Raw genomic sequence first — 22597 nt, forward strand, 5'->3', positions numbered from 1 at the left:
CCATCCTGCACGGATAGGTGTGGCTATGAAACGGTGAGACACAGTGGAAGCGAGAGGGCATAGGTGCTCCTCCACCCATGGGCTCTCTTCCACCCATGGGCTCTCTTCCACCCATGGGCTCTCTTCCACCCATGGGCTTTCTTCCACCCATCGCCAACATATACCTCCTGACACCCTGATAACGCAGCTTCAGCCACACGACTGACAACTGCCAGACAACATGGAGATCGTACCTGGGCCCCACCGCAAAGCCGCAATTGCTGATGAAGGCATCTGACTTGCGCCGCACAGCTGAGAGGTGACACGTTGAACCAACACAGTGCCTGCCACCAACAGCAGTACACGACAAACGATAACGAATAATGGTGAGACGATTATCCCTTCCTCCTTCCCCTCAATAACTGAGTCGTGTCCATGACCATTAAAATCGGCCCTCAGAGTTATAATTTTGTTTTGGTTTGTGTAAACAGCACGGAAATAAATACATTCCTTTCATGTTTTGACCAATAAGCAATCTTTTTCATTCATACGTGAACCCCTTAATTTTGAACCATTTGTGTTTGATTTCATTTCATTATTGATATCAAGTATTTGTTGGCACCTAATGTGGGGCAATCTCATCAGTCATCTGCTGGTCATTTCACGTCCGACAGCAGAGAGAAGAATTCACAGTTCACTACATTTTTGGCGCCCACCGTGGGGTTTTGATTTGACTTCATTCTCACATTGTTGTTATGTTAAGAACGTCTACGATTCGAGACAAAACTCGGGAAGGATCTCCACTCCCTTATTAGCATATGTTAAACTCATTATGTGAGATGTCAGGTGCAAGGATGGCGTGTTTGTGTATGCTAAGTGTAGCAAATGAGCATATAAAGTACATATAGCGGTAGCTAGTGAAGTCAGTTTTGGTTCCCAAAGTCTCCTTATATTTTTTGATGTAGTATTAGAACGTGTAGTTTGCTGATGTGAATATTATGTTCCACGATTTTCATTGTTCTGTTCACTGTTATCAACAATGCCATCAGCATTGTACTGTCTCTTATTTCTGTGGAGTGCTTTTACTTTTTAGTTTAGTTTTTCTATGCAACTGAGGTCTGGGAGACTGATGAATATGGAAACAGCCAAGCCAGTTGATTAAAGTTCGGGGGCAAGTGAGGAAACACAAGGCACGTTTGTGGGGGTACGCAGAGTCAGAGTCCACTAGATCGAATTCTCGGGATATTAAAAAAACCACACACCACAGTTAACAGCCATAAGAGAGGAGAATAAATCATGGTTTGAAAGACTGGAAACTGAACAAAAACTTTGCAGTCAAAACCCCGATTAGCAGATCACTGAAGTTAGCCACAAATCGGAGACCAAAACCGAAAAGATACGGAAAGAAGTCACCAACAACCTAGACGAGGTGAGTGAACAGTGCGAAATGAAGGTTGACGATTTATAAACACAGGTAAATGCGAAGATTACCGATATATCTGTGTGCATAGGTGAGGAAAATAAATCATCCAAGGAAACACAATTACGAGAGTCAGTCCTCGAGCAAGAAGTGTCTGCAATGCGACAAGGTAATGTCTTTGTAATGCAGGTCACACCAGCAAATATGCAGGCCACATTCACAATGCACAGGGTGTACATATCACCGCCCAAGTTCAGTTGAACACACAGTACTCACTCAAAAGCATACCTAAGGAATTTAGATGCTTATCGGCATGTGAAGGGAGTGGTAGCGAGTAATGCTTTACTCCTTGCATGGCAGACACTTGATCAGGAGGAGGCTGGCTGGTCTGATGTTACAATTTGTGAGAACAGTAGTTACAAGGATTTCTGCACTAAGTTTCTGGCAATATACTGGAACCTGACTACACAGGCAAGTCCAAAGATGAATATACAGGGTGTTACAAAAAGGTACGGCCAAACTTTCAGGAAACATTCCTCACACACAAAGAAAGAAAATATGTTATGCGGACATGTGTCCGGAAATGCTTACTTTCCATGTTAGAGCTCATTTTATTATTTTTCTTCAAATCACATTAATCATGGAATGGAAACACACAGCAACAGAACGTACCAGCGTGACTTCAAACACTTTGTTACAGGAAATGTTCAAAATGTCCTCCGTTAGCGAGGCTACATGCATCCATCCTCCGTCGCATGGAATCCCTGATGCGCTGATGCAGCCCTGGAGAATGGCGTATTGTATCACAGCCGTCCACAATACGAGCACGAAGAGTCTACATTTGGTACCGGGGTTGCGTAGACAAGAGCTTTCAAATGCCCCCATAAATGAAAGCCAAGAGGGTTGAGGTCAGGAGAGCGTGGAGGCCATGGAATTGATCCACCTCTACCAATCCATTGGTCACCGAATCTGTTGTTGAGAAGCGTACAAACACTTCGACTGACATGTGCAGGAGCTTCATCGTGCATGAACCGCATGTTGTGTCGTACTTGTAAAGGCACATGTTCTAGCAGCACAGGTAGAGTATCCCATATGAAATCATGATAATGTGCTCCATTGAGCGTAGGTGGAAGAACATGGGGTCCAATCAAGACATCACCAACAATGCCTGCCCAAACATTCACATAAAATCTGTTGATGACGTGATTGCACAATTGCATGCGGATTCTCGTCAGCCCACACATGTTGATTGTGAAAATTTACAATTTGATCATGTTGGAATGAAGCCTCGTCCGTAAAGAGAACATTTACACTGAAATGAGGATTGAGACATTGTTGGATGAACCATTCGCAGAAGTGTACCCGTAGAGGCCAATCAGCTGCTGATAGTGCCTGCACACGCTGTACATGGTACAGAAACAACTTGTTCTCCCGTAGCACTCTCCATACAGTGGCATGGTCAACGTTACCTTGTACAGCAGCAACTTCTCTGACGCTGACATTAGGGTTATCGTCAACTGCACGAAGAATTGCCTCGTCCATTGCAGGTGTCCTCGTCGTTCTAGGTCTTCCCCAGTCGCAAGTCATAGGCTGGAATGTTCTGTGCTCCCTAAGACGCCGATCAATTGCTTCGAACATCTTCCTGTCGGGACACCTTCGTTCTGGAAATCTGTCTCAATACAAACGTACCACGCCACGGCTATTGCCCCATGCTAATCCATACATCAAATGGGCATCTGCCAACTCCGCATTTGTAAACATTGCACTGACTGCAAAACCACGTTCGTGATGAACACTAACCTGTTGATGCTACGTACTGATGTTCTTGATGCTAGTACTGTAAAGCAATGAGCTGCATGTCAACACAAGCACCGAAGTCAACATTACCTTCCTTCAATTGGGCCAACTGGCGGTGAATCAAGGAAGTATAGTACATACTGACGAAACTAAAATGAGCTCTAACATGGAAAGTAAGCGTTTCCGGACACATGTCCACATAACATCTTTTCTTTATTTGTGTGTGAGGAATGTTTCCTGAAAGTTTGGCCGTACCTTTTTGTAACACCCTGTATATCAGGGACAGAATGCGCCACAGTCACGCCAATCCATGGCAGCATACGCTGCTCACTTTGTCATTCTGGCAGGATACGTGGATGACAAAATGTCAGATGAGGAATGGTGCAGCGCGATGCACTCACATTTTCCTGCTTATGTACAATATGCACTCATTGGGACACTGAACACTAAATAAGCAGTCTTGCATATGCGGATGACTTAGTTGTGATGGCAGATTCGAATGAAAGTTTTCAAAGTAATATTTCAGAGCTAGATCAGAAATGTAAGGACTATGGTATGAAGATTAGCATCTCCAAAACGAAAGTAATGTCAGTGGGAAAGAAATATAAACGGATTGAGTGCCAAATAGGAGGAACAAAGTTAGAACAGGTGGACGGTTTCAAGTACTTAGGATGCATATTCTCACAGGATGGCAACATAGTGAAAGAGCTGGAAGCGAGGTGTAGCAAAGCTAATGCAGTGAGCGCTCAGCTACCATCTACTCTCTTCTGCAAGAAGGAAGTCAGTACCAAGACTAAGTTATCTGTGCACCGTTCGCGTATTGCCGTACTTCAAGAACACACCGCTTACAACCCCTGACAAAATATTCATGTAATCATCAAGGGGATAAATTGAAACCGCCACTGTTAAAAGTGCGAGGGTTAAACGAAACCGAAGAGCAGGAGGAGCAAAGGACAGCAAATGAAAATGCAATTAGGACAGAAAACAGGGCACCACAAGGGATTGTGCACCACAATGACAGGCAGAATTGGTGTAATAACAGATGAAGGAGAGAAGAGGGGAATAGGTGAGAGCGAGATAGACGTTAAACGGGGGAAAGCTACGTAACTATGGAGAAGTTGACATAGAATTAATTCCCGAATGAGATTTTCACTCTGCAGCAGAGTGTGCGCTGATATGAAACTTCCTGGCAGATTAAAACTGTGTGCCTGACCGAGTTCGAGTCTCGGTCGGGCACACAGTTTTAATCTGCCAGGAAGTTTCATAGAATTAATTCTTGGCCAAGGCAAAGACCAAGATGAAGGTGAAAATAAAGATAAATACACAGCAAGGGTGCAAGTAGTTTCAAATAACGAAACGCGTTACGACGGTGTACTTGGATTTGATTTCTTGTCCACTAACAAGGGGCAGAGATATTTATCACAGAAAGAAAGATCAGACTAGGCCATAGTAACTACAACCTTGGAAATCATTCTTCAGATCGTACTCAAAGGAGCAGCAATACTGACGTCAGGGGAATGGACCACCCAAATGTTGCATCAGTTCAAACCGTCTGAGTCTATGTTCAAATTGATCAGCCCCAGCAGATTCCCAAGGGAGCAGGAAAGACAATCTACGTTGAAATTAAGTAACCCCAATGCAAGGAAGGAACTTTGTTATTAATTGAGCAATACAAGAAAAGTGAGTTATTGGATACAATGCACTGTTATGTTGCTAGAAGTGTAGGTGTCGTTACAATGGTGAGGCAGAATGTCACAAAAGTCCCAGTTACAATAACGAATATGAGCAATGAGGATGTTGTTTTGCCACGAGGAACAAAAGTTGTTGAAGTGTCGAACATAAGTGAAAATGACATAATACAGATACCAGATGAGGTAACAAATGCTGCAGTTATTAACACACAGATTTTTGTAACAGTACCGCAAAATTTCAACGAGGAGACGAAGTTGATAATGAACTGAAGTGCAAGATTTGGGAAAAGATAGAACATTTGACAGTTGATGAACAGAAGATTTTAGCGCCTGTTTATCTGGAGTATGCAGATTTATTCCAAGAACGTATAAATTTACCTGTCAGTCATTTAGTTCAGCATCATATTCATACAGGGAATGCTGCCCCAATCACACAGAAACCTTGCCGAATACCATTTAGTCAAAGAGTTGGTAGAAGACATGGTTAAAGAACAATTAGAAGCCGGAATTATAAAACCAAGAGATCCTTCAGACCCACCATGGTGTTCATCTGTTGTAACTGTAAAGAAGAAATCAATTTCAGGAGAACCACAGTTCCGTTTTCCTGTTGATTGACGATCTTTGATTGCTGTGAGCACACCCGACATTTACCCCTCACAAAATTTAGTGGAAACCTTGGATTACTTGGGCAGATGTCGTATTTTTTCAGTATGTGATTCAACAGGGGTATACAACTATCTTCGTATGCCGTTTGGACTTCGTAATGCTCCAGCTACATTTCAACACCTGATGGATTCAGTTTTACGAGGGCTTACCCCAACACAAGCACTTGTTTACCTTGATGATGTAATAATTTTTGGTGAAAACATGAAGCAGCATACTGAGAGACTACAAGCTGTTTTTGAGCGTATAAGAAGTGCAAACCTGTCTTTATCAATAGATAAATGTCATTTTGCACAAAGTAAAGATAACTACCTTGGTCATGTCATAACTAGTGAAGGTGTTCGACCTGATCCAAAATTAATTGAAGATGTAAAGAATTTTCCTGAACAACAGAATTTGAAAGAACTACAATCATTCTTGGGATTGTCAAATTTCTACAGATGATTCGTAGACGGTTATGCGAATAGAGCATGTTCAATGACACAGCTACTGAAGAAAGGAGCCACATTTAATTGGTCAACAGAATGCAAAAAGGCAATGGAAGAGCTTAAAACTGCTCTAACCACAGTCCCAGTGTAAGCCAATTCGGATTTCAGTAAACCTTTTATTCTTTCAACCGATGTATCCAATTTTGCCAGAGGTGCAATCTTGTCTCAAGAAGCTGATGGTCATGAACATCCAATCTCATTTGCTTCCAGACAATTAAACAAAGCAGAATGTAATTATACTACTACTGAGAAGGAGCTTTGTGCTTTGGTTTTTGGTATAACACATAACAGATGTTTCTTAACAGGAAGAGAATTTACAGTTATTATAGATCATGCTGCACTTATATGGTTATTGAGCTTAAAGGATCCAAGTTCCAGATTAAGAAGATGGGCATTAAGACTGAGTGAGTACAAATTTAAGGTTATTCACCAACCTGGTAAACAACATGTGAATGCTGATGCAATGAGTTGAAAAGTCAATGTTTGCGTTATAATAAGTCGAGAAAAAGAGTTAAAGGCAGCTCAAGAAGAAGATCCACAATGCAAATTATGGAAAAATGATCACTGTTTTGTCTAAATAGATGGATTATTGTGCAAAATCACTAGTAAAGGAAACCGCCTAGTTATTCCAGAAAGCATGAAAGAGCAAATCATGAGAGAGCAACATGATTCTTTATTATCAGGACATTGCAGTAAAAAAGCAACAAACATTAAAATAGCTCAAATGTTTTGGTGGCCGAGTCACAAAGCTGATTTTTCCGAGTTTATTTCACAATGTGATACCCATAACAGACGGAATAATGTAGGAAAAAGAAGAGCGCCATTGCAAGAACTGCCAGAAACAAGTGAACCATTTGAATGAGTAGGACTAGATGTCGTAGGACCGTTGCCTGAGACTGAAGATGGAAACAAATACATATTGACATTGTTAGATCATTTCTCTACATACCTTCTCACAATACCAATACCTGATCAGAGCGCTGGGACTATAGTTAAAGTTTTTGTAAAAGAATGTATTCTTAAGTTTGGATCACCATTAAGTATAATTAGTGATCAAGGAATGAATTTTATTTATGAGTGAATTACTTAAATAGACTTTTAAGCTCATGCAAATAACTCAGTTAAGGACTACACCAGCACACCCTGAAGGAAATGGAGGAGTCAAGAGAGTCCACAGAACAATCATTAAAATGGTTAGCCATTATGTGAGCAGGTAACACGACAATTGGGATGTCTGTTTACTGTACTTGATAAGTTGTTACAATGCTAAAATGCACAGCTCAACTAGCCTAAGTCCATATGAGATCCTCTAGGGAAGAAGAATGCATTCAACCTTGGACTTTGCAGGATCGACTGCCGGATTCAGCAATGAACACGTAAGGGATCTAGCACGCAAGCTAAAGGAAGCATGGAGGGGAATCAAACAGCGGAATCATTAATCCTTTCTTCAGCAAGCAAGACAACATGACCGCCAAGCAGCAGTGCCACAGTATCGAGTTGGAGATCTTTTGTATCTGAGCAATGTGGTGTTAAAGAAGAGTCAAGTCAAAAAGTTTAACAAGTTTTGGAAAGGACCATATACAATCTTGGAGACGTTATCACCAGTCACTCTTAAGCTCCAACTGCCCTTTCGTTCGATTGTTGTTCATGTCAATCATGTAGCCATTTCTCGGTAGATTTCCTGTAGTATCGCAAGAAGACGAGGACTGACCGAGAGGCAGATCTGCTGTTCTCAAAGCCTGGAAGCGAGAATCGCGAGGTCGCAGTCCAGACTTCGAAACCAACGCATCGTCATGTTCCGAGCGATCCTGTTCCAGACACCCCTACAATCTGCGTAAACGTGTGTAGTGTGTGAGAGTGCAATGCGTGTGTTTATTTCAGCCATGTGCTTATGTGAATGTGTTGTGAAAATTTAGTATTGAAGCTACTGCATGAGTGCACAAGTGAAACTAAACCTTTTATTCCACAGATTACCCCAAGAAACTCATTTACTTTATGTTCATTGTTAACTCTAGTATTTAGAACTAAATAACCATGCTCATTTTTATTCAAATGCTTGCCATGATAGCATATTCTACTAATGCTGTAGTAATAGTACCACAGAGTACAGGTGTTTTGTTCGAACCACGATCAGACATGGTAGTTTCAACAAGTAATACAAAACTTGTCCTCAAGTACAATCTGAGTGAAATCCAGCAACAGTTCAATTCTGTAAAGAAATTCGTTCTGTCAAGGGTAATGATACAATTTTGGAAATGGGCACATCTTGGTATAATAACTGGATCACAGCCAAAATGCAGGTAGAGTCTCCATTTGCTAATTATGAACATGAGATTTACTGTTTTTAAAGCTTTTGCCACATAAAACTTTAACTAGGTATAAACGAGCCTGGTTTGATAATGGAGGGAGTCTCCTTTGTACTGTATTTAGTACTTTAACTATATTGAGATCTACTGGAAGTTAAAGGCAAAATATTAGCTATTGAACAACAGCCCAGTACAGATTCAACTGACCTCTCCAATGAAATTATCATATTAATGAATACTCAAAGAACCATTACTAACCACAAAGTTTTCATTGAACAGATTGTAAAGCAATTTATCTCACATTTCCACGTACTCTGTAATGAAATGAATGCAAATATGCAAGAACTATTCCAAGTATTAAATGCTGTGAGTGTACACTTAGATTTAACACTCTTTTGTTAAGGATTACTGATAGTTTATCAAATGCTAGAATTGATGCCCTTAACTTAAGAACAGCCTTAGAGAGTAGTTCAAATGATTGAGCAGTGTACTACTACATCCAGAACAATTTTTACAGATCCTACTATCAATTGAACGAAAGCTAGATGCAACATATACCATGATTTACCCTGTTAACTCTTACAATTTATATGCTTACTATAAGTTAACCACCACACACTCCTTAATGATTGAAGATGAATTAATTGTTATTGTTTCTATTCCCATTGCTAGACCAAAGCATGATTCTGAAATGTATAAGGTTTATACTTACCCTGTGAAATGGAAACAGGCAGGTATTCATGTAAAGTATGTACTGAATAATTATCTACTGATAAGCAAGGATCGAAGATATTTTGTGTCCCTAAATGAAAATGATTTGCATATGTGTAAACGTAGTCATAAGTTAATTTGCCCTGAATCAGCAGTATTCTTTGACAGTAGAGTGTACAGCTGTGAGAAGGAATTGTTTATGAATCATCCCCCAAGAGATGATTGCCCTAGAATTTTAACGCATCTTTATCATCCATTTCTTAAATGATGTTCTGAAGGTATAATTTTCTCATTTAACTCCACCCTTGATGTCACATTTACATGTAAAAACTATGATACACCTGAGCTACCCTTTACACTAAAATTGAACAATAGTGGATTAATCTTGAATGCCACACATTGTGATTTATCATGTGAACTATTCGATATGTCTAGTGTGTTCTCATCTACATTTCATGCAACTGGACATTTACCATTAACTAGAATGTTATCTGTTTGTTACAATGATTCATACATATTAACATATGGAAAGCATTCATCAAGTTTTTCAGAAGACAATAATTTAATTAAGGACATCCATGAAAATGTAATCTCTTCAATGATGAGTTAAATTTCATTGAAGCAGTAAATAGAATTAAGTCCTTCGATTCCTCCAGTAATGTTAATGCTTACTTGATTGTCAGCATTGTGTTTTCATTGCTTTTATTAATTTGTCTTGTCAACAGCATTTGTCATGTATGAAATTGTCATCTTGGAGGCACGCTTCTCTGTACCGAACGTTACTGTGTCTTCAAATGAAATACATGTCGCAATGCCTTCTGATGCCACAAATGGCGAAATAGATTCATAATGCCCAGGAGGTGGTTTTGAGCCACCTATGGTTGCTCTTTTTCTCTGGGGAGAGTGATGTAAGGGTCAACGGGTTGCACGCAGCCATATGTTACAGACACATGCTCGCCAGCTGGCCTGTCTGGAATGCTGATGATTTGCTTGATCAGTAGACATGCATCCGGTCACACTGCAATGGAGTACGTGACTGGCCACCATCCGCAGCGGGCAGTATTAACTAGCGTGGCCTCGGGCGCGAATATGTCTCTTTTCTTAGCTCACCATGGAGCCTTTCGATACGACTGTAACTAGCCGGTGTTAGGATGTCAGACACAGTGATGATGGGTGTGCATAGCACACATGTTTTATAATCCGCCTTTGCTAATAAAACTGTTTAAACTTACTTCTCATTTTCATGTATTGCCGTACCTCAAGAACCCACTGCTTACAACCCCTGACAAATTTGTGAACTCATCATCCGGGACAACAACACAGAGTAACCCCCTTATACTGTGATAATAAGAGGAACCTTTGCCCTGAGTCACAATGCTCAAACAAAATGTGCTGACGTGAGACACCACTGTATTCATGAGCTAACACAGGAAAGCTCACCGTCAAGTTGGTTAGTACCCCACAAGCAACAACCTGATTTTTTGATGAAGGTACTGCCGAAGATTAAGCATCAGTGGTTCTGCTAAGCCATGGGACTTTCAGACTACATGAATTAACAACTTAAGAATTTGCGGGGGTGTTGAGAAAACTATGATTTTTTTTCCTTTTCTGGTGTCTTGTACAGCAGTTTGTTGTTTTGCATCTTTGGTCAGTTCTGTACATATATTGCTGAATAAATAGTTTCTGATGATTAATGATCCTAGCAATACAAAGTACATGAATTTCATTCATCAAAATCAACTTTATAATCACCAAAGGACCAGTTACAGTCATAGTCCAGTAACATGTCCTCTGAATCAAGTACAAGTATCTCTTCCTAGAATAGGATACTATATGGGGAAACAGGATTCAAAAAAGGGTAAAATTTTGTCTGCCACAATGCTTGTTTTGTTAGTCTTCTTCCTCAGTGAATTTTTATAGCCATCTGTGTTTTTCTTTACAAAATTTACACCCTATTCAGAAAGTATACCTACTCTACAAATGCCTCACTACTGCTTCAGGTATAATTTATGAATGTATACACACTGTATATCCTTAAGAAAATTGTGTTGTGTAAAACAGAATAATAAAACGATCATAATGAGGAGACACTCATAATTTCAATACATGAACCAGATGCAATTATCGTATGATACTGTGGTAAAAAAGAGCTACAGATCACAGTTCATATACAACTGGGAGACAATTTTACGATATGTTGCCAAATAATATAAAGAAACTCCCTAGACATCTTTCTAAGACAATTTGAAACAGCTGTTAATTAAAAGATGTTTATTCTCACTCAGAAATTTCTGAACTTTATTATTGATAGCACAACGTCTGTATATTGCAGTATATTACTGATGGTAAATATTTATTTAATAGTATCTAATACAGTACTTCTTGTATACATTCACTATATGTACTGCATGATATAGTTGTAAATGTACAAAGAATGATGCTGTGTAAGACTGTAAAGTTATTATGGACACCTAATTATTATTATTTCTGTCAGTATTATTATGAATTCTGACATCTTTCTTCTGTCTGATGCAAGGCATTACCATCTTTACTTCATTTATTCTCTCTCTAAGTGGAGGGCCCTATGACACAAAGCACTGCAATAATTTTTTGTGGAGAGCATTTTGATTTGATATGCTTTGCAGGGACAAATTTGATTCATATTTTATTTCAGTATATCTCAATCAGTATAATTCATTTGGTTTCTGATATTAGTAGCTTGGTACCATTTGTAAACATAGTGAATGTGTGGCAACACTTGATAATAGCCTAATAATTGAGGTGTAAGCTTCATAAATTAAGGTTATACACTGAAGAGCCACGGAAACTGGTACAACTGCATGATATCGTGTAGGTCCCCATGAGCATGCAGAAAGCCGCAATATGATGGGGCATGGACTCATATAATGTCTGAATTAGTACTGGAGGGAACTGACACCATCAATCCTGCAGGGCTGTCCATAATTCCGTAAGAGTACGAGGGGTGGTGGTCTCTTCTGAATAGCACATTGCAACCAGATATGCACAATAATGTTTGCGTCTGGGGAGTTTGGTGGCCTGCGGAAGTGTTTAAACTCAGAAGAATATTCCTGGAGCCACTCTGTAGCAATTCTGAACATCTGGGGTGTTGCATTATCCTGCTGGAATTGCCCAAGTCTGTCAGAATGTACAATGGACATGAAGGGACGCAATTGATCAGACAGGATGCTTACATACGTGTCACCTGTCAGAGTCATATCTAGACATATCAGGGGTTCTATATCATTCCAACTGCACATGCCCCACACCATTTCAGAGCCTCTACCAGCTGGAACAGTCCCCTGCTGACATGCAGGGTCCATGAATTCATAATGTCGTCTCCATACCCGTACCTGCCCATCCACTTGGTACAATTTAAAACAAGACTCATCCAACCAGGTAACATGTTTGTAGTCATTAACAGTCCAACGTCAGTGTTGATGGGCCCAGACAAGGTGTAAAGCTTTGTGTCATGCAGTCATCAAGGGTACACAAGTGGGTCTTTGGCTCCAAAAGCCTATATCAATGATGTTTCATTGAATGGTTTGCATGCTGACACTTGTTGGTGGCCCGGCACTGAAATCTGCAGCATTTGTGGAAAGGTTTCACATCTTTCACATTGAATGATTCTTTTCAGTCGTCATTGGTCCCATTCTTGCAGGATCTTTTTCCAGCTGCAGCGATGTCAGAGATTTGATGTTTTACAGGTTTCCTGATATTCATGGTACACACATGAAACGTTTGTATGGGAAAACCCCCACTTCATCACTACCTCAGAGATGCTGTGTCCCATCACTCGTGCACCGACTAGAACACCATGTTCAAACTCACTCAAATCTTGATAACCTGTCATTGTAGCAGCAGTAACTGATCTAACAACTGTGCCAGGCACTTGTTGTCTTATATAGGCACTGCTGACAGCAGCACCATTTTCTGCCTGTTTAGAAATCTCTGTACTTGAATACGCATGCCTATACCAGTTTCTTTGGTACTTCAGTGTAAATTAAGTAGGGCATAGGGTGTGTGTCACATGCTAAGATAGCAACAATAAGATTTAAAATATATTTCAACATGTAATTACAGGGAAAATTTGTGATGTGCAGTACACCAACTGAGAAGAGACATTGTAAAACACTTAAAAACTACCTCATTTTAAAAAGAATATTGTACGCTATTTTTACAGCCAACTTCTATAGTACACAAAAAATACAAATATTCATAGTAAACATACTTCCTCATCATGACCAAAGGCAATGTAAAAGGTTCTCCGAGTCCTTTGTCCCTTTTCAAGCATATACTCCAAAGCTTCCAGAATTCCCTGTAAATAGAAATTAAAGATAAATAATAACTAAAAAAACTGTCTCACAAGAAGAGGTACATAGAAACGGTAGCACTATGTGTGTTTAAGATGCCTGCCATCATGTTTATATACCTACTGAATGCCTCTTAGATTACATTAGAATTTTGATTTCTAGCTTCACAGTAGGTTCCTATGTTCAAAGTAGTTTATTGCTTATCATGCAGCATGAAAAAAGAAAGTGTTTAATACTCAAGTACAAATTAAATCCTTAAAAAACCATATGTTTTTCTTTTTGTAAATACATTTCTAAAGCAGATTTATTATCCGTATTGATTGCATTATTTTTTAAATGGCTTATTATGGCTCAACATGAATGATTCTCAAACCTGCATACAGCAGTTACAAAAGTAATCCATCCAGCTTTTAGTGAATTTACACACTATGTCTCACAATAAAACGTATGTAACTGATAATTCAAATCTGATGATGGTTCATATTGAAGCAAAACTGATATTTAAAAAAAAAATAATGCAGTCAAGATGTGTAATAAATCTGTTTTAAAACCAGTGATTGCAGATTTGTTCTCCAAGGATATTATATCAATTTTTGTAAATAGAGTTCTGTAAATGAAACATTATGTGTGCAACAAACTCATATACCTATGATATGTCAATGTATATCAGGAAGAGTTCAGCTAACTAACTGGAATGGAGACAAGTAACATCCTCAATAACAGCGAGAGCATTACCTAGTTGGATTTTTATTGAATAAGCTTTCACTAACTGCCCAAGACATTCCTGAATATACATTCAAACAAATATTATATGACTGGTTAGGTGCCCATCTGTTTTATGACTTGTAAGGAATCATTTATGGCAATATACACTCATGTTAATCTAGAAAGTTAGGAGTTGTAGATATGCAGAGATAAATAGACTCGCACAAGATAGGAAGATATTGAGGACAACATCAAAACAATCAATAGCCTGGTGACCCCAAAACTCATGCAATTTTCAATTAGAGGTAGCTACTATGTAAGAGAGGAAGCTTTCTTATTGACAGGTCACATGGAACAGAGGAACGCACAATTTGGCAAGAAAGATTTCAGAACATCTGAGCAGAGCCATATTGTCTCTTTTTTTTTATTTGCCATTAGATCAGTGGTATACCAAGACTACTGAAGCCTTCAAAATTAGCCGTTATCAAAAATAACACACTGATGACATAGGTCACAATCAATGTATTGTAACAGCAGATAAACATGCAACAGTGCAACAAATTACTCATACATCCAATTCTAGTGAGTACCCATACCATACAGAATGTCTCCTTGTTAAGGGCTACAGGACCAAGAAACACACATGTGTATTTCCACCAAGCACATGTGAAAAGACATAGATCAGTATGAATAAAGACATATTGCTATTTGATGCTTCAGCCATGAAGAAGGGTAGCCTATATGGGTGAGTCATGGTACACAATAGTAAATGTTGATATAAGGTATGAGAATGATGAAAATTATATTAGGTGATGCATCCAGCTAGTTAACACTGCATGCAGTTGGTGGTGCTGTTTGCATATTATGGATGATTAGACAGAACGAAATGTAGCTCTAAATATAGCTTCTTAGATATCTGTAATCAGATTTTATTCTTAAACTATGCAAGAACCTGCTGTGCAATTGTGTCCATGTGTTTCTTTACCTACAGCACCTCAAAATCAATCCGAACATTCAGCAATACTTTAGGTCATCTGCAACACCACAAAGTGAGATGCTCTTGATTTTGACCCATCTGTACAGTTTGCACAAGTTGTGGATGGCGGTTGAGTGATCATGGATAAGGATTGTTCCCAAACATGTTTGGAATCTTGGCGAGTCCATGCTGTGACACCTCAACACAGCTGTCAGTGTGAAATGGGGTGTTACAAACTATTACATCAACGGGTCTAGTTCAGTTGTTCATTAATGTAGTGTTGTGTAAACAGCTAACATACTGCACTGTTTTATATATTAATATAACTATGCTACATTGTGTTAGTAGTTGTCTGTTGCCGTAATTGCCTAACAACAATAAATTATTTTTATCATTATCAAATCTGTCATTAAACATTTTGATAAATGATAGCAGTCAGTTGCAGAATCCATAATTCACTGCGGATTTAGATTTTTGACTATGACATAGTCATCATTGCTGCTAAAATAAAAAAAGAGAGGATCAAGAACAGGTACAAAATATGTATATAACACAGTTATATAAATCAATATAAGTGGAAACATAATAATAACATACCATTATCATAACTTACACATGTGAAAATAAACACTAGCATTTACATGGCAGAAACAAAAATGAAGCCATTGCTTACAACCATTGCAGACAATGATAACATGGATCATCAAGGACCTATAGTGTGCTCTATTGGAGAATACATGCAGAAAGCTATAGCTCAATTTTATTGAAGGCCACAACTGTTAAATGACTCTTAAAATAAAATACATCTAGGAAATACAAATTAAATAGTGAATATATGTAAATGCATAAAAAGTGAACATCAGAATTTAAATGCAAATAAAGTCATAAAAGACAGGAGGAGTCCCCTGTGGGATTACCATGTTTAATTTTATAATAAGACTAATGGATTTTTAATCAATTTATGAAAGTTTTCTGTATGAGTGCACCTTTTGTACGTACTTCAGTTTTGGCTATGCCTTCCAAATAATAGTTCCCTTATACTAAGTATTGTTTTTAACAGTAGTTGGTTTGATAAACACTGTAGCCCCCTTTTTTTTATATTTGGCTTAATGGTTTCCAATAAAACAACTTAGTAGATGCCTTGATATTATGCCACCAATGAGGTGCAGCACTATCAATGATGAAAGTATTCCATAGTTGGACACTGGTCTGTGCACTGTCTTAGCACAACAATCTTGTTTAAAAATAAAAAAGTAAATGTATTTTTTCAAAAGTTTGTAATGGCTCTTTTTGTAAAATTCTCTTCTGTTACAAGTAAACCCAGTTCCTAATAAAATTTCAATTTACATTATTGATCTGATACTATATACGTTAGAGATCTGATGTACATATTAGCAACAACTTCATAACTATGTGACAGACACAAATGGAAGTGTGTAAATGGAAATTTATTCAAACATTAGGTTCTTTAAAATAAAGTGTGTTTAGATTATTACCTCTCTCAAATCTCAGACAGGGTGCTTGATCCCTCTTATAGCACTATTTTATATTTTTTTATAATGCTGCAGATTTTTCAGTTTTGTTCACAATGTCTTTTTACACCTTTTGATACACAGTACTGAAATATATTGTATGAAGCTTTTGTAAATGAATCTTTTAATCCATTAGTCTTATTATAAAATTCAATATGGTTTTATCACAATCTAATTCCATATGGGGTGCCTCTTGTCTTTTATGACTATTTGTGTGTAAAGTCTGATGTTCACTTTTTATGGATTTGTACATATTCATTATGTAATTTGCATATCTCAGATATATTGTATTTTAAGAGTCATTTAATGGTTATGGTCTTCAATAAAATTGAGCTATAGCTTGCTGGATGTATACTCCAATAGAATGCACTATAGGTCCTTGATGATCCATATTATCATTGTCTGAGCTGGTTGTAAGCAAACAGCTTCAGTTTTGTCCATGTTATGTAAGTGTTAGTGTCAGCAGTCACATGTTTATGCTCTGACATGGTTATGTCTATATGACTTCTGGTAAAAGTATACAATCACTACATTTCCACTTACTTGGATTTATATAACTGTGTTGTATAAATATTTTGTACCCGTTCCTGCTTCTTTCCGTTTTTGTATTTTAAACTGATGATGACTATGTTATAGTTGAAATCTAGATCTGCAATTGATTATTTATTTATTTATTTATATCCCATAAATTCAATACTGCGAGGCATTCGCATGGATGTAGGACGTGTCAGAATTATTACAAATAATACAAAAGGAATACATAAAAGTACCTCTTGCAAGAGGATATCTGGTATAAGACAAAATACACATTAATAGGTATAGAAAAATTTACATTAAAAAAATGGTAGGTCTTAATAGCTAAATGAAAGACACAGTAATGTTAACAGTGATTGTATCATAATGCACAATAGCACATCAAATTAGTAAATGAAAAAACCAATTACAGTTAACTCTACTGAAATATTCTTCTACCAAATAGAAGGAATTATCTAATAAATACTGTTTGAGCTGTTCTTTAAATTTGGGAAGCTCGTGGATAAGTAATTTCTGTGATGGTGGGAGAGCATTGAACACCTTGCAGCTCATGTAATGGACTACTTTTTGTACAATAGTAAGGTTTATTGTTTCATAATGGAGGTCCGTCTTCCTCCTGGTATTGTGGCTATGGTATGAATCATTGGTTTTGTACGATTGTACATTTTTACCAATGAAACATAACAGGGAGTAGATATATTGGCATGCAGTTGTCAGTATCCCTAATTTTCTGAAAAGATTCCTACAAGAATGTTTAGGCTGGACTCCGCTCATTATCCTAATAACTATCTTTTGGGCAATGAATATTTTTTTGGATAGTGGCTGATTACCCCAGAAAACTGTGCCATACTGCAATAGTGCATGGAAATAACTAAAATAAGCAGTTTTCGTTGTGTCTCATCCGCATACAGTGGAAATAATACAAACAGCGAATGTTGCTAAGCTGAGTTTTTTGTGGAGGTGCAAAATATGTTCAGACCATTTTTAAACTGTTGTCAATGTGTAAACCCAGAAACTTGTTTGACTCAACTGGTAGTAACTCACCACCATTCAATATAATACTTAATTGATCCTCAACTTTTTTCCTTACTTGGAAATGTACAAACAGGGTCTTATTAACATTAAGTGATAACCCATTATTTACAAACCAATTACATACTTCACTAAAGACAATATTGGCTGATTCCTCAAGATTGAGGTTGGGAGTTTTGTTGATGAGGATAGAGGTGTCATGAGCAAAAAGAGTAAAGTGAATTTTAAAGCTAGTATGCAAGGGAAGGTCCCTGATAAAGATGAGGAATAGAAGGGGGGCAAGTACAGAGCCCTGAGGAACACCACAGCCAGTGACTGACTGCTGTCCTTCTTTACATTTGAATATTCAATGGCTGCTGTGAACCACTGGTATCCAATGAATTCCAGTTTAGCTAAAATCTATATATAGTCTCAGTAATGATATTTTACGAGAGACTAATGCTTAGGTCATTATAAGCTTAAAAAATGTATACCCCATGGATTTTCTGTGTCTACAGATAAGTCTTTGACTGTGTAGACTTTAAAACATGAATGAAAACCAATGCTGTTGGATGAAAGAGAGCTCACTTAGTTAGTCAGACCCTATGAATCTTTGCCATGCATTTTATAATGATTTGCAGAGTATAAATGCAGATGCAGATGTACATGTAGATGTAGAAGCATGAGTAAAGAAATATGGGCTCTAACAGTTACACATAAAGAAAAATTCAGTACTGTCACTCAAAGCTTAATTCTTGGATCAGTGTTTCTCTTGATTTACTGGTACATTGATAGTCTCCATTCAAACACCACAACACATTAATTTTACGTAAAATCACACAATTACAGAGTGCATCAAGTCTGTGAAATCACATTAATGAGCATAAAAGTTATAAAATTTATGAGGATCTGAAAGTACATCCTTGTCATAATTATTCAAACTAAATTTAACATATTTTGTGTTAAGTGTCTTGTATGTTGATAAGCATGTAAAATTGTTGTCTTGCTTATACTTTTTCACTTTCTGCTCTATGCTGAGAAACACACTGGAGAAACATTGCAACACACAAAGTTTTTTAATGCTGAAATGAATTGGGGGTGTAACTTATGGAGTTTGTAATAGCATATTCTGCAATAGATGTGGTTTTCGTAAAGCAAAAGACAGTCATTTTTATCTACAGCTGCCAAATATGACATACTTTTACAAAGACAATATAACTATCACAAGAATACAGAATGGAGTTTTGTGCAGTTATTCCCTATAATAAACGAGTTTTTGAAAAGCTATCTAGAATTAAAAACTGTACATTTCAGGGGAAACTCAAATAATTGCTTATGGCTTCTATGAACAAACAATTTTTCAAATAGTTATTTCTACGTGATTTGTCATAACTACAAACAGATTAAATTCAGCTACAGAGCAAATAGTTCAAACTTGTAGTAAAATAGTCATACACCAATTTCACATTAACTACAGTAGTTCAGGGAAAATTTGATAAAGCTAATAAAGATTACTGAAGATTAAAGATGACTGCAAGACAACTGTTTTATTTTTATGTTTTTACACATAAGGGGCAGTCAAATGAAAACAAAACAGGTGGAAAAAAGTAAGTAAACAGTTTAGTGTTTCAATAGTAATCACTAATCACCGTAACTACTAATACATTTATCCCACTGTGAGACAAGATGGTCAATGTCTTCATGGAAAAATGTTTGTGATTACCTTTTGTACCCAGGCAAGCACCACTTTTTCGAAAGCAAATCAACAGCCATAAATATCTTTCTTTAAGCCTCCAAAAATATAGAACCCATATGGAAGAATTTTAAGAGCTTCCCAGCAAAACTTCTGCAGCATACTCAAAACAACCTTGGCAACATGTGGGTGGGCATTTTGTTGGCAGGTTGTTTGAACTAAACTGTAGAAGTTTTGCTGGGAAATCCTTACATACCCTCCATACAGTCCCGATCCCTCCTTTACGATTCCCATATTTTTGGAACCTTGAAGAAATCCATTTATGGCCACTGATTTGCTTCAGATAAAGAGCTGCACAACTGGGTACAATCATGGTTTCATAGGCAATTGCAAACATTTTTAGTTATGAGAGACAGATTAATGAAAATCTTGAATAAATACAACCTCCTAAGTACATCAAACTTTGGGTTCTGATGGAGTAGGAGTACAGAGTTAGTCATAGTTGAATTTACAAAAGTTGTACCTGCTCTTGAAAAGAATGAGTGTGTCCCATGCATACACATAGATCTACCTAAGGCTTCTGATACTGTTGACAGTGAGGCTCAACCAAATACGCTGGAATCATCAAGAACAAGATGTGTCAATAATTCCAGGTTCCAATCTACCCTATCACATAGGCAAAAAAAGAAGGGGTACGGCAAATCTGAAATAAGGCTAAATATTTAGCCAAACATTTATGGAGAACCAACATATATTTATAATGAAGTTCTTCAGGATAGAATATTAGGACTAACACCTCTTCTGATGTAGATTAATGATCTTTTCAGCAGCATTAGTAATGAAAAAAAGTAATCATTGTTGATGACAGCAATATTACAGTCACTGAGAAACAAGGGAACTCCTTAAAGGGAAAACAAATAAAGTGCTCAAGGAAGTTTACAACCAGTCAATATACAGTAAAGTTATACTGAACATAGATAGAACAAATGTCATATTTTCAGTTTGAGGAGTGAAAATGACACTGTAAAATAAAATTTGGATGCTACCTTAGTAAAAGTAAGGAGAAATCCTGAGAAAAAATTGAGAGACAGTCCCAGAATATCCATATACCATAGTGTTTTCAGTGTAATGAATTGGAACAACTACAACCAAATGATGCAGATGAACTCTACATACAGCACAAAAAATTCTAGGAATCAATATTGATTCTTGGTTGAAGTGGTGTGAATATATCAAGATGGTTGTAAATGGATCAGCATCTTATAACATAAGAGTCCTGCCACATGTGTGTAACAACCAGTGTCTTTTAGTAGCACACTATTCATATGTACACTCAGTTCTTAGCTATGGAATTCTGTTCTACCAAACAAATGAATAAAATATGAACACATGTGTCAAACTACAGGAAAGGGCCATAAGAACATTAAAGAAAAATAGTAAACAAGTTCATTATAAAGATCTGTTCAAAACATTAGAGATTTTAACTGCACATTGTCAGCATGTTTACCAGTCAGTTATGCACATCACAAATAACCTTGATAATTACTACACAAAGAGCTCTACTCATGACCATGGAACAAGATCTAGACTGGACTTGCATTTTCCAAGAAAGGATAAACTTAAATCTCTAAACAGAATTTTCTAATAAGGAATGAAATTGTACAGTAAACTGATGCTGAGTCTGTCAGCTTTTCTTGTGGTCACAGGACGGGTTTAATCTTGTGCCTCTCCACCATCCTCATATTTGTGGATGAGAATGCCTCAACATTAGGGAGAATGGACACTTGCTTCCCACATTTCTGTTTTTCCACATCTGTATACACCTTTATGAAGATACATTTCTTCCCTGCTTTCCACAAAACCCTCATTCTCTGTATTTTGGTGCTGAGTAAAATAGGAAATAAGCTTAAAGAGGTAATAATGCAGTCAATATCATTAGAAGAACATCAGCAAACTGCTTCTAAGGCTTTTTAGGCTAAGTGTTAAGACTGGTGATAATCCAAGGTGTTATAATTTACCGAACAGTCAGAGTTTGTGGGGAGATGCTAACCTATCAAAATGTAGCAACAAACGAAGAAATACCAGTAGCGGTAAACTCTGTGTGTTACATGAAAACATCAATGGACACAGAAAAAACTGGAGCTTTTAAATCAAGACATTAATGATGCTGAATCTGTAAACTGTGACAAGTAATATGTCTTACAGAACACCATGTGACAAGTGGAACCGAAATGCGTCAAATTGATGGGGTCATTAGCAGCCAGCTACTGTAAAACCATAAGGGGATAGGAGGGATTGCAATCTATGTTAAAACTAATGTAAAATATAAATCAATATAATAGAGGGAAACATTCCACGTGGGAAAAATATATCTAAAAACAAAGATGATGTGACTTACCGAACGAAAGTGCTGGCAGGTCGATAGACACACAAACAAACACAAACACACACACAAAATTCAAGCTTTCGCAACAAACTGTTGCCTCATCAGGAAAGAGGGGAAGGAGAGGGAAAGACGGAAGGATGTGGGTTTTAAGTGAGAGTGTAAGGAGTCATTCCAATCCCGGGAGCGGAAAGACTTACCATAGGGGGAAAAAAGGACAGGTATACACTCGCACACACACACACACACACACATATCCATCCACACATATACAGACACAAGCAGACATATTTAAAGTTTGGGCAGATATGTCTGCTTGTGTCTGTATATGTGTGGATGGATATGTGTGTGTGTGCGAGTGTATACCTGTCCTTTTT

General features: G+C 37.6%; 1 protein-coding gene across 2 annotated transcripts in view; it reads right to left on the reverse strand.

The window, feature by feature from the left end:
- Positions 1-22597, reverse strand: part of LOC126247998 (N-fatty-acyl-amino acid synthase/hydrolase PM20D1-like) — a 253015-nt gene that overhangs the window by 78747 nt on the left and 151671 nt on the right. For both annotated transcript variants that reach the window (XM_049948581.1, XM_049948580.1), the window contains exon 4: positions 13305-13391. In XM_049948581.1, coding sequence (XP_049804538.1) covers positions 13305-13391 — 87 coding nt within the window. The remainder of the gene's footprint in view (positions 1-13304; positions 13392-22597) is intronic.

This window comes from Schistocerca nitens, chromosome 3, assembly GCF_023898315.1.
Source record: "Schistocerca nitens isolate TAMUIC-IGC-003100 chromosome 3, iqSchNite1.1, whole genome shotgun sequence".
NCBI lineage: Eukaryota > Metazoa > Arthropoda > Insecta > Orthoptera > Acrididae > Schistocerca > Schistocerca nitens.